The sequence below is a fragment of the Petromyzon marinus genome, chromosome 52, assembly GCF_048934315.1.
Source record: "Petromyzon marinus isolate PM22_M1 ecotype Great Lakes invasive population chromosome 52, UKy_Petmar_22M1.pri1.0, whole genome shotgun sequence".
NCBI classification, from domain to species: domain Eukaryota; kingdom Metazoa; phylum Chordata; class Hyperoartia; order Petromyzontiformes; family Petromyzontidae; genus Petromyzon; species Petromyzon marinus.
This window is the reverse complement of record NC_133718.1, coordinates 4,590,971-4,603,771: the sequence shown is the minus strand read 5'-3', so window position 1 is coordinate 4,603,771 and position 12,801 is coordinate 4,590,971. Positions and strand designations below refer to the sequence as shown.

At 48.4% G+C, this 12,801-nt stretch overlaps 1 protein-coding gene across 1 annotated transcript in view; it reads left to right on the top strand.

The window, feature by feature from the left end:
- The first annotated feature begins 2,628 nt into the window (after positions 1–2,628).
- ABHD2 (abhydrolase domain containing 2, acylglycerol lipase) overlaps positions 2,629–12,801 on the top strand; it is a 39,859-nt gene continuing 29,686 nt past the window's right edge. Inside the window, exon 1 of the mRNA XM_032973965.2 lies at positions 2,629–3,367. Within this exon, the coding sequence (XP_032829856.1) occupies positions 3,165–3,367 (203 nt within the window). The 5' untranslated portion in view covers positions 2,629–3,164. The remainder of the gene's footprint in view (positions 3,368–12,801) is intronic.

The window sequence follows — 12,801 nt, the reverse complement described above, 5'->3', positions numbered from 1 at the left end:
CCTGGCACACAGGGGGTCGTGGGTCCTATCCTGACCCTGACGTCTGCTGTATATTTGGAGTTTGCGTGTCTCTCTCTCTCTCATCATCATCACGGTGTCTAGGGAGATGTTGACTACCTCGCCTGGCACACAGGGGGTCGTGGGTCCCATCCCGACCCTGATGCCTGCTGCTGTATATTTGGAGTTTGCGTGTTTCTCTCTCTCATAATCATCACGGTGTCTAGGGAGATGTTGACTACCTCGCCTGGCACACAGGGGGTCGTGGGTCCGATCCCGACCCTGACACCTGCTTTATATTTGGAGTTTGCGTGTCTCTCTCTCTCTCTCTCATCATCATCACGGTGGCTAGGGAGATGTTAACTACCTCGCCTGGCACACAGGGGGTCGTGGGTCCTATCCCGACCCTGACGCCTGCTGTATATTTGAAGTTTGCGGTGTCTCTCTCCCCACGGTCTTGTGGATTTTTTTCTGGTTCCTCCGGTTTTTTTCCCCCTCCACATTGAAGAAACACGCAGAGTATTTGGCTCCTCTAAATTTCAACGTGATAAGCCACTCCTTGAGCTATCATTTGTAATAGCCAGGTCGCTTCTAACAAAGAGCTACATAGCTCAGTGGGCCTTACCTGGCCAAATAAAAAAAAGAGTGTAATTTAAAGTGTGAGTACGCCCACCTCTTGCAAGACGTCTAGTCAGCACGGAAGAGTAGGCCAAAACACCATCTGGAGGGGCTCTCGAGAGCTCCCCTTGGTGGAGGCCCATCCGCCAGCAATGTGGAAAGAAACGTTGCCTGTTATACCCTCTGTACCATCGAATGCCGTGAAGCAAATAGAACGTGACTATACTGTAGAAGGTGAGCTGATGCAACGCACGACTTCATGGAGCGTAGCCAAATGAAATCTGATCGCAGATGAACGCGTTTTTTTGGCTGCACTGTATAGTACAAACATATATCACATACATCAACAGCACGATTGCCGCGTGAGTAAAGTGTGTCGTAAACCCTCCGCCACCTGACGCAGCTGATGAACAGAGTTACCGCGTGATGAGCGAACGTGCCGATGTATTGCTGGTAAGTGTTTGAGCTACCAACGCACCTTTGGTGTTGCTGAAACGGCAATAATCGGGTCATGAGGCGTAAAAACTACATTTATTACAACTGTTTTTTTGTGTTTTAGTTTGTTGCCCTTCCCCTGTACCCTCCTATTAGCACGGTTGGCTACGTACGGCGCGAAAAACTTACATAATAGAATCATTTGGCACGTGTGTTCGTCACGTGACAACTTTGTTAATTGGCCGAGTCGGGTGGAGGAGGTTTCACGACACACATTTTACTCACGCGGCGATCTGACCCCAGCAACAACAACAAAAAAAAATCAATAACGAATCCTAACATTGGTCACAAAAGCGTGTTCAAAATACATCAACAATAGTAGTGGTTTGTGACGATCGTGATGACGCGCGTCTTTTGATCAAATAAATAGTCGTTGGATGTGATGATCTGAAATACAACGCGAAAGTCCGTCAATGGGTGAGCGAAGCAACCAGCCTGCCAACACTCACGTGAAGTTGCCCGTCCTGCAGGGCAGCTCACCGCAGTCTCACGAGAAACAAAGCTGGCACTTTTGAACGACCAAGGACATCTTCACGCCGAATCTTCGTGACGCTTTTGTGTATCTCGATTCACGAGCGGAATTTTACGAAGAACACCTTTCCCTATCCTATCGACAGCAGTGGAACGCACGAACAGTGCCCACACGCGCACGAGTTCGTAGTACACGTGCCGTGATTAACATGCCAATGCAGTACGGTACAGGGGTTGTTGCTAGCCGTGCGTTTTTTTGAGTTGGGCACTGGCAAGGACGGTGTAGGAAACAACGAAACGTGTCCTTCAAAGTCTTTCTTCAACAAGAAAACTTTGGCCCTAAAGGAGAAAACATATAAGTGACGATTTCGGCAAAGACCCATGGTCGTTGCATATACAAAAACAAAATGCTACAACCGTGCTATGGCGAAGTAGGGCCATTGCCCGAAACGTCGCTTATATATATTTTAAGTCAGTATTAATGACGAATGTGTCGAGTTATTAATTATTTTATTAACTATACACTTTAAAAAAACCTTTTATTTTAGCAGGTAAAACCCACTGAGCTATATAGGTATTTTTCAGAAGCGACCTGGCCACAAATGAAAGCCCAATGAAGTGGCTTATCAATAGGAAATTTATAGTAGCCAAATACTATAAACGCATGTTTCTAAATGTGGAGGTAAAAAAAAACGGAGGACCTGGATAAAAATCCACGCGACCACGGGGAGAACATGCAAACTCCAAATATACAGGCGTAAGAGTCGGGATCGAACCCATGCCCTCTATATACCAGGCGAGGTAGCTAACATCTCGCCACCGAGATAAGCCACAGCAGCAGGAGCAGCAACCAAGTGGCATCAGCATCATCAGGACATTGAAAGTGCGATCACGTGGAAAGCACGTGACGCCGGCTTTGGAGGGGGTGGGGGGGACCGGTGAAAGTGGGCGGGGGCTTCGTGGCAGAGTAGGCGGGGTCCTGCGGAGAAGCGGGCGGGGCTTACGATAAAGTGGGCGGAGGGCCACGGATAAGCGGGCGGAGCCTGTGTGACGAGTTGAGCGGAGCCTGCGACGAGTTGGGCGGAGCCTGCGACGAGTTGGGCGCAGCCTCGTTGTAATGCGTCCGGATTGGCGTGCGCGGCGCACGTGACTGGCCCCCACCCCGCCTTCCCCCACCACCGTGTCTGTGGTCAAGTGCCGCCTCAGCTTGCGAGACGCTGCTGGTTCTCTCGCTCCCCGTGGGGTTCCAGCGCGCGTTACTACCCCCCACCTCCCTCGTCGTATAAAAAGCTACGCTCCGAAACACCGTAGCTCAACATTAATCAGGAGACGCACCCAACGTAGATGTCCTAACTGGCCGTCGTCGTTTAATTATTTTTTTTGGAATACCAGCTCCGACACTGCGAATCACACCCACCCCCCCCCCCGGCAAAGCACGCAACCTCTACCGTGTACCCATCACCTCGGCCGGTAGGACTAACTATCCGAGAGTCGGTGCTAGGCCGCAGTTGGGAAAAACAAATTTAAGATTGTTTTTTTTGTTTGTTACAAACAAAACGTCATCCCTCCACACCGAGGGCACGATGGACGTGCACTCGGTGAGCGCGGCAATGCCGGAGATGCCGGCGATGGTCGACGGCGTAAAGCTTGCGGCGGTGGCGGCGGTGCTGTACGTGATGGTGCGGTGCTTGAATCTCAAGTCGCCCACGGCATCGCCCGACCTCTTCTTCCAGGACTCGCCACTGGCGCGACACCTGCTCAAGTCGTGTCCCCTGCTCACCAAAGAGTGAGTGACGGACGGGCATTGGGGTGGGGAGCAGCGATGGGTGCGTGAGTGGGTACGAGAGGAACTCCGGCTCTTAGCTCCTGTTGGATTGTGCGTTTGGGGGGGGGGGGGGGGCGGTGGCAGTAGAGCTATTGTGTGTGACAAAGAGCTTCATAGCTCATCGGATTCCTCCAGTCCGAAAGAGAGATTGTGATTACTTTATTAGAGATTGTGATGTTGGAACACCGCTGTGAAGTTGGGGTTGGGCCAGCCAGGGCCCAAGACTAGCGCCAGGCCCTGTTTGTTGGGCACGGTTCGGACAAAAAAAAACCAACCGAGCAAATGATTAGTGAGGAACCCAAGCAGTTCCACGGGGGCCCTGTGTCTCTGACAAAACATTGGACCTGCATGAAATGTCAGCTCGAATTTTGGATGTTATTGAACGGTGAGATAAACACCCGGCACTTGCGCAGATGCCCCGTGGATTCGTTGCATCGCGCGGTGGTGGCTTGGGGGAAGAGGCCTCCATCTGGAGTTGATTGATTATTGGATGATGATGATGAATTAACGGAACAGGATAGTGAACGTACATCAAATTAAACACGCTCATCTCTTAACGCGTCTACCCCTGTGCGTGCAACTCGCTACATCTGTATTCTACATCTGTCTTTTATTAAAATTACTCTCCTCTCGCGACTTAAGTATTTCTTTGACAGCTTTTTTCATATCACTATTTCCTAATTTAAAGATAATCCCCCCCCACCCAAATAGTTCTGCCTCGAGCCTCCCAATGGGCTGGCACCACCTCTGAGCGAGGGTAAGTGGGGGGACAAGGAAGGTGAGATTAAAATATACTGTCCCCGAAGATTGGGTATCCAGTTACAGACCTTAATTGGGCTTTCGTTTATGAAATATTTCAGGGACACCTCTAGTTATCCTGAAGGTTTAAATGGCTAATGTTAGCGGTTCGAGTTGGGGTTTGGAGTGCGGTTACAGTTTTTGGTGGTTCAGGTTAGGTACGGTAGGATCAAGACTGACCTATAAATTTAGATGAACTCTTGCAATACGTCTTTGGCAGCGTGGAAGGGTAGGCCAATTACCCTCTATAGAGTGGTTTTCTAGAGCCCTCTAAAGTGGAGACCCATCCGCCAGCAGTGGCGTGAGCAAACCATTTAATGCTTTGTCACGTACAGTGCGAAATAAGTTCTGCCTACATACAGGACTCATTCATTAACGTTTCCCTTATGATGAAAGCACCCAGAACCATCTCGTCCCATCTCAGAAGGTCAGCATTATTGTGCCTGGATTGTGCTTGGATGTGTGACCACAAATGCCTAACAAAGGTGTTATGGGCTACGTTGTCATCAGAGGGCGTTGCAGAAATATCAATTGCTGTACTGCACTTCTATGCTACCACGTCTAGTCTCCCTGCCTTAACCAACCCACGCTGACCGATGTAGTGAAGTATGGTCAATTAGCCACCTTCATGTCAAGACGAGGCCCTGATCCATCAGCGGATTGACAAATAGGTTGGGCATGTAAACAAAAGCCGCGGCTAGCGTAAGTGGCAAGCGAAATCTGAACCTGTGCTGGTGGGCACACCATTCAACAACCCACACGAACTAGCAGTTAAGAAGCATGGTGGTGCATGCCTTTGATCTAGCACTTTGGGGAGCGTGGGATGGTGGATCACAGAGAGATTTCGTAAGAATCTGCTGGCTAACTTGGTCTACGAGTTTGTTGCGACCTTGGAGGAGATGGCAGCACAGCAAGTTGGCTCTTGAATATATCTCTGCGGGGTTTTGAGTGCCGTTTCCTCGTATTTGCGGTGGATTTTATTTGAACAGATACTGTCATAGACAAAATACAAGAGTCTTTTGGCCAGACATTAAAACAAATAGTGTATTTCCTCCGATTATATTTATGGGTCTTTAAATGGCAATAGGCCACAAGCAGCCTTGTTATGGTAAAAATCCCTTTCACAGACACCGTAGGGAGCATTCAGTGCAGTACAGCAACACGGCTCAAATATCTTTCTTTTTACCTGCGGGTCCTGTTAGATGTACAAGTTGAAGTGTAAATGAATAAATGGAAATACTGTACGAAAGGTGTGTGTGTCACAATATAATATTCGTGTCACTCCGAGCCATTGTTGTGCGATTGTTTGCTTAGGCAGGCGAATTCATGACAGGGAGTCACGTTTCTAAAGTCTGAAACGAATCGTAATAATTTGTCTTGTCTTTCGAGTCCACCAAGGCAGCGCACACTCGTTTTGTGAAGTCGCCTGGCCTGTTTAAAACGCATTGCTCTTTACATCAAACTTCTTTATGACATTGCTCAAACTTTCCAATGCGTGACCTCATTAAACGGTGTCTTGATATTTGCTAAGGCTTTCCCTGGGTTAATGGTGTGTTATTATTGTTATTACCGTTTTTAATGTGACCTTGTTTTCAGGCTATGATCGGGTTAAGGGGAATTGATTCTTTTGGGTCTGATTTTTTTTAGTTCACATCATTTTTCCCGGAACGGCTGATGGGGTGTCCCAAGCCATTTTTGTTTTCACGAGGGGCGGGTCCTGTTACAGTGGTACGTTCGTCCAATTCCTCTCTTTGATATAGAGAGTTGTTATACCCATCATGCCGCGTAGGGATAGCACTCAAAGGGTCCTTACAGATGGGTTAATTAACCCCACTCGTTGCCTCATCCTGTCCACCGTGGAACCCAGTTTGGTTGGTTTAACGCGCAGGCTTTCGCGACCAATATCCATAATGGAGGTTTTTGGGTTTGATCGCGTAAATATAAATGTGTCGTTAAACCCGCCACCACCCGACACAGCCAAATTAGTAAGGTTTGTCACGGAAACAAAACATGCCAATTCGTTACAAGTTCAGCACAAAGCCGTTTTGGAGAGTAAACCCACAACATTTACAATTGGGTTTCAACATCACAGCGTCTCTTCTTGATCAAATGATGATGGTTATTGGTTTATCGACAATGGACGGATAACGCGTTCAGTCAACATCACCGACCTGGATTTGGACTTGCAATTTTATGACTGGGTCAAATGCCGTTTGCCACAGCACCACCTGACTGGGTAAATGAGTTTACAAATGACGATGTTCCTGCTGGCAGGCAGCTGGGGCTGATAAGCTTCGGCTGTGACTCACCTGGATTAATACAAACATATCGGACTGTTGCTATGCACTCATAGAATATTTACCCGTGCTGAGGACTTGTTCTACCAGACTCACTGTTTTGCTTCGTCCATCGCATGTTATTCAACCACCACCACCGCTTAAACTATACAATTTTTTTTACTCTTATTTTGCTAGATAAGGCCCACTGAGTTATGTAGCTCTCCTTCAGAAGCGACCCGACTCACAGATTATAGCTCTACGAAGTGGCTTATCGTGCGGCAATAATATAGCAGCCCAATGCCCTAAATGCATGTTGATTGTAAAAATGTGGAGGGAAAAACCGGAGGACCCAGAGAAAAAAAAAACACTTGACCACTGCGAGAACATGCAAACTCCAAATATGTAAAGGCGTCAGGGTCGGGATTCGGACCCATGACCTCTATACCAGGTGAGGTAGTTAACATCTCGCCACCATGGCGCCCTGTGTTCAAACCACCACCACCACCACCACACTGCAGGTCACAACACTTCCTGCTACATGTCTCACTCTGTTTTGGAATTCCCTCCCATTGTCTCTTTTCCCAAGTTCTTATAATAATGACAACAACTTTGCTCAATTCAATAAGCGTATTCAATTTTACGCGTTATACCCTCGGCAGCGCCATTTGTTGCCGACCGCTTGGAATTTTGGTCTTGCGGGTCCTCTACTCTGCAGCCATATATAAACGAGTAAATTATTTGAAAGTCTGCTCATGTAAAATTGCTGCACTGTAGAAATTGTGATGAGAGTCTGTATAAAAATAACTTGAATGAGCAACACGCATCTCTGCATGCCCTTGAGTCATGTCTGGGTAATTTGTGCGAGATATAAACAGGGACTGCTGTATATGCAGCATTGCATCACGGCATAGACTCGTGATACCCATCTCGCTGTGCCTCGACACTTGTTTGAGGTTCCGGCTCTAACCCGCACTCACTTACACAAGTCATTCGCTAATTCTGTTGCTTCGTTGGTAAGTGGTTGCGCAATGTGTATGTTCGCACGTTGAACTTCTTTCGCACCGTTCGTAGCTAACCGTGCTCATTGGAGGTGCGGGGTAAGAACAACAAACTAAACATCAAAAGGAGTTCTTAAGAAATAAAACACATTCGTCACTATCACAGTGTGGTGTTAACAGAAAAATATATAAAATAGGTGACGTTTCAGGCAATAGCCCTTCTTTTGTGTGCCATGAAGAAGTTCCATTGGCCGAAATGTCGCCCATTCTAATATTTCCTTGTTTTAAGACCACATGCTGATTTTGATGAATGTATTGAGTTTCGTCACTCATTTACAGTTTAAATTGTATTGCTTCTGAGTAGATGTCGACTTGGTGGCACACACGTTTGTCAGCGTTATGGAGTAGGGTACAAAGGCCGATGTTTGTGCCTGCCATGTACATCTTGCGTACAAAGCCTCCACCCCCCACCCTGACATCGCTCACTTAATCCTCATCAATCATCGATGAAAGGACGATTTCGAGTCGGTGTCCATCGCTTGTCGCCATTTATTGACCTTCGGAAATCTGCGAGTCATCATTATTCTCGTCGTCGTGGTCATCGGTCACCAGCGCTATCACCGTAGTTCCATCGGTCGTCATTATAAAGCCTTCGGTATATTGTCATCGCCTTGGTAATTGTGCCCCCGCATAGCACATCACTGCTGTGTCGCTGTAGATCTGGCTGTGAATTAGCTGTCACTTTAGATCTGCATGTAAGTTTGCAGGTGGACTGAACCAATAAACCGCTTAATGGCAGCGCAGGAAATCGAGAAGGGATTTTTTGACTCGCAACGGGTCTGCTACCTCTCTCATCTCACTCTACTCTCCTCTACGAACTCTCCTGCCTCTCCCCTCTCATCTCACTCTACTCCCCTCCACGCACTCTCCTACCTCTCCCCTCTCATCTCACTCCACTCCCCTCCACGCTCTCTCCTACCTCTCCCCTCTCATCTCACTCTACTCCATTCCACGCACACTCCTACCTCTCCCCTCTCATCTCACTCTACTCCACTCCACGCACTCTCCTACCTCTCCCCTCTCATCTCACTCTACTCCCCTCCACGAACTCTCTTGCCTCTCCCCTCTCATCTCACTCTACTCCCCTCCACGAACTCTCTTGCCTCTCCCCTCTCACCTCACTCTACTCCCCTCCACACACTCTCCTACCTACGTGTGAGACACTTGCAAAATAGCCATTGCCCGATTCCAAAGAAAACCAGTTCTGGGTGGATAACGTGGCCACTGTGCTCGGAAACAAAAGCCTCGCATTTTGCAGAGGACGTGCCGTGCTTTTAAATAACATCTAGAAGTTGCAAGCAGCAAAATTTAAACGTATCTCATCCTTCCTGCCGAGACCGGCCACCGATTTTTTTTTTGTCCGATCTCTCGGTGCAGCGTCAGCTCACGTGACGTTATTCGATTCCCAGCACCGTCGGCGGGGCAGCGGTTAGTGCCCGAGGCGCCGCGAACCCGGCGAAGCCGAGTTCGATTTACGGACACGGCTAACGTCGGTGGCGAGCGATGTCAGACCCACTACTGGGGGGCCCCCCCACCCCGCACCATCACCAACCCGTAGTTGACCAGCATGGTGAAGTACGCTCCATTAACTCCAAATTCACCGATATGGCAATGGGTTGAGATCTTCATCCGGCGGTGGATTGCTACGGGTTGTACATTTAAATGTGTACATGAAAAGGTGAAGGTGGAGCCATGCAATTGCTTACTCACACCACTACTGACAGGAAGGGTCTCCTCCACTCGAGGGACCTCTTGTTGAGCCCCCTCTCGAGAGGATTTTCGCCTACTCTTCAACACTGGGTCAGTCGTCACAGAAGAGGCGGTATCCGCACTTTATCTCACCACACATGATCTGACAGTCTACTAACTTTGGCGGATCTAATTTATGACGGTTTATGGGTGGATCAAGGCGGTGGGGGAGTGGTGTTTTTAGCAACACGGCCAATTGTTTTAACTGCCGCGCCGGGAGATGGAATCGAATCGGTGACTTATGCATCGCAAGTCCAGTATGCGAACCCTTACAACACCGTGGTAGCCACCTTGATTTCTCCTTTGCTAAAGTAAAACTTCCTTTCATTGCTACACACTTGTGCGCTTGCGTCAAACCAGTAACTGGTTTTTGTATGGTAATGCAAAGCGCACCCCTTCTTAACCCTAAAACAAACAACACCCACATTCCTTCCGTGCCGTTTTTGCAAGTTTATAACTCACGGTGACGCTCACTGTCACGACTGATTTACAGCTATCAGGCGCTTGATAAACACCATTCTTAGCAAATCTAACGGCGTCACGTTGTGAGACAACGACATCGGAGCTCTCCCAGCTCGTAGTGTACCACCCTGTGTCACGGAAAGTCATTGAAAGGCTTCTTTCGCGTCATTTAGTTTGGCAGCTTTTACCCACATAAAGGACTCGCCTTGGCTTGTCAATGGGATAAAAATTGTTGAATTTCCTGCGCTGAACTCACCCGGATTGGAAACCCACACTGATCCGTGAGTTCCTTTGCCTACAGTCATTGGTGACTGGGCCACGACCATCGGCTCGCTTCTATTGTGTTCGTTATTTAATCACGAAACGGATCAAACTTTAGTATTCAAAGCCGAACTCTCAAACCGTGGCGGCTCAGCGCTTGAATGCGAGCTTAAGCTTTTTAAGCCACGCACTTCTTCGTCTTTTGCGACACGGCCAAAGTGACTTCAACTACCCCCTCCCCCCCCCCCATGAAATGTGTCCCGACATCCTTACACGCACCGAGGCTGTCTCACACACACACACACAGGCAGCCTTCGGTACGTCGCCCTTAACAAACACATCCAGCTCTCCGGCCACCTCAGTCGAATGCGCGCAATTGACCGAACGCGACGACGGGCCGCGACCTCCCGCTAATTCCCAATCCGGTTTTGCCCGGCAGTGTGTGCCGGAGTGACGCCTGCCGGCGTTTTTTCTTTTACGAATAATCCGCATCGTCGTACTGTACCAAACTGTACGCGCAGGATGTATGCGGTGATGGACCGGGGCTAAAAATCGGCCGGGGCATTTGTAAACACAGCGGGCCCCAAATTGCCGTGCGATCCCATTGGCCCATTTTGGCTGGGTCCAAAAAACAAATGGGGCCGGTGAGGAAGAATCTTTGGGGCTGCCAAATATGGGACTTTATACCAACTGAGAGCATAAATAAGCAATGAAGCATTACACATTAGAGGTAATAACATATTTTAACTAAAAAAAATTATACGTATAAAAATATATATATTCTCTTGCAAACATTATTTTAAAATAATCTCACATGACCACACTTGCAATTTTCCCACACAGACCGGCCCGCCGGCCCTCGGAATGGACCGGCCGACCAGGCATTTGCCCGGACTGCTGCCGTACGGCCATTCAGAGCCCAGGATGTTATGTATGCACGTATGGGCTTGCGATGTTTTTTCTGCGGTGGTGTCCCCACACAGTGGTGGGAGGGGGGGGAGGTTAGGTGGGGGGAATTGGGGGGAGGTTAGGTGGGGGGTGGTTAGGTGGTGGGTTTTGAAACCCATTAGCCCGGCGTGAGAAAGTCCTTTAACGATTCTCTCCGGGGCTCGCGTAATTGGGCACATTACGCGAGATGGTGGCACCGTCTCATTTAATGCCATTCACTCTTCGACCGTTGCCCTAGGGTAATGGTTCACACGTTGGGCCTGCGGTCCGGAGGTCACTGGTTCCATCCCACCTCCTGGCACGGCAGTTGAAACATTGGGGCCAGTTTCTCAACTCCCCCTTCGCACCGCCTCTGTCCGCCCGGCAGTTCAAATGGGTGCAACGCGGCGAGTCGGTGGGCTGGTCGCGTGTGGTGGGGTGAAATGTGGGTAGTCCCACCTATTCCCAAGACGTTTTGACCAGCGTGGAAGAGTAGGCCACATACCTTCTCGAGAGTCCCACTTAAGCTTCCTCTACCGGAGGCCCTTTTGCTAGCAGTGATGTGTTTGAGCAAGCAATTGCAGGGCCACACCCATCACCTTCTGAAATAAGATACAATGAAATGTGATTTTTTAAAATCATTTTTGCGTATACTATACAATTAAAACTCGAGGAGCTATTGATTAATGAATCCAGCTCAGAAGCATGCTCACCCACAATATTTTTACATTTTATTTTAAAGATTTTATTGTCAAGAGCATTCCAGGTATGACTTGGCGATAGAGTTACAGAGGCAGGGTGCCACGGTGGCGCGATGTTAACAACCTCGCCTGGTATACAGGAGGTCGTGGGTTCGATCCCAACCCTGATGCCTGTATATGTGGAGTTTGCATGTTCTCCCCGGGGATTTTTCTCTGGGTCCTCCAGTTTTTCTGTCCGCATTTAGAATCAACATCAAGCGTTTCGAGCATTTGGCAGCTGTGAGTTTCCACGTGATCGCCGCTTCTTTGCGCTGTCATTTGTCATAGCCAGTTCGCTTCTGAAAAAAGAGCTCTAGCTCAGTGGGGCTTCCATAAAAATAGAGAAATAAAAAGCCTTGTCCCTCCTGATTTTGGAAAACAAAAATTGAAGCTACAAAGAGTTCAGATTTATTGTAAATAATGTTGGTGTTTTCTGTTGTTGGTTGGCACATTCTCTTCCTGCAGATGTTCTCAAACTGCCGCCCACTGCCGACGAGTCTTCCACTGTGGTCGTCCTTGTAACAGAGCTGGCTAGCTACCTCTTACGGGCCTTACCGGCTGATAGAAATACAGTTCTGAGCCATTCACTCATCTCAAAATGTGTGAGACTAGGACTAAAGGATCTTAAATGTCTTGTATAAGGTCACGCAAAACAGCCTGTAATGCTTGTTCCAACAACTACATTGTGCCAGGTCTCTTGGACCCACGGCTCTGTCCGAGAATTGCATTCCCAGTTTAGAGGCGGTAACTGGGCTGTAATGATTACAAAGAGCCAAATTGCATTAAATTAGCACAATTAACTTGGCAATTTCCCCTTGTTATTGGCAATGGGAGACGTTGACAGGTCTTTGACAATGTAACATGACTTGAAACGACGTTCATGAGAAAGGGAATTGGTTTTATTTTGCGGCTGTGATCACTGTAAACATGTTGAGAAAACGCATTACGGCTTTGTATAATTTCGGAAATGTGGCTATTCGTGGGATTCTCCCTGACCTTCCAGACCGTGCCCTATGGGCGATACACGTGTTACCTCGTTCTCAGGAACCACTTGCAGATCCGAAAGAAAGTTAACGAGTGTATCGGGGTGTTCACGGGAACAGCTTTAATGACAATTCGAA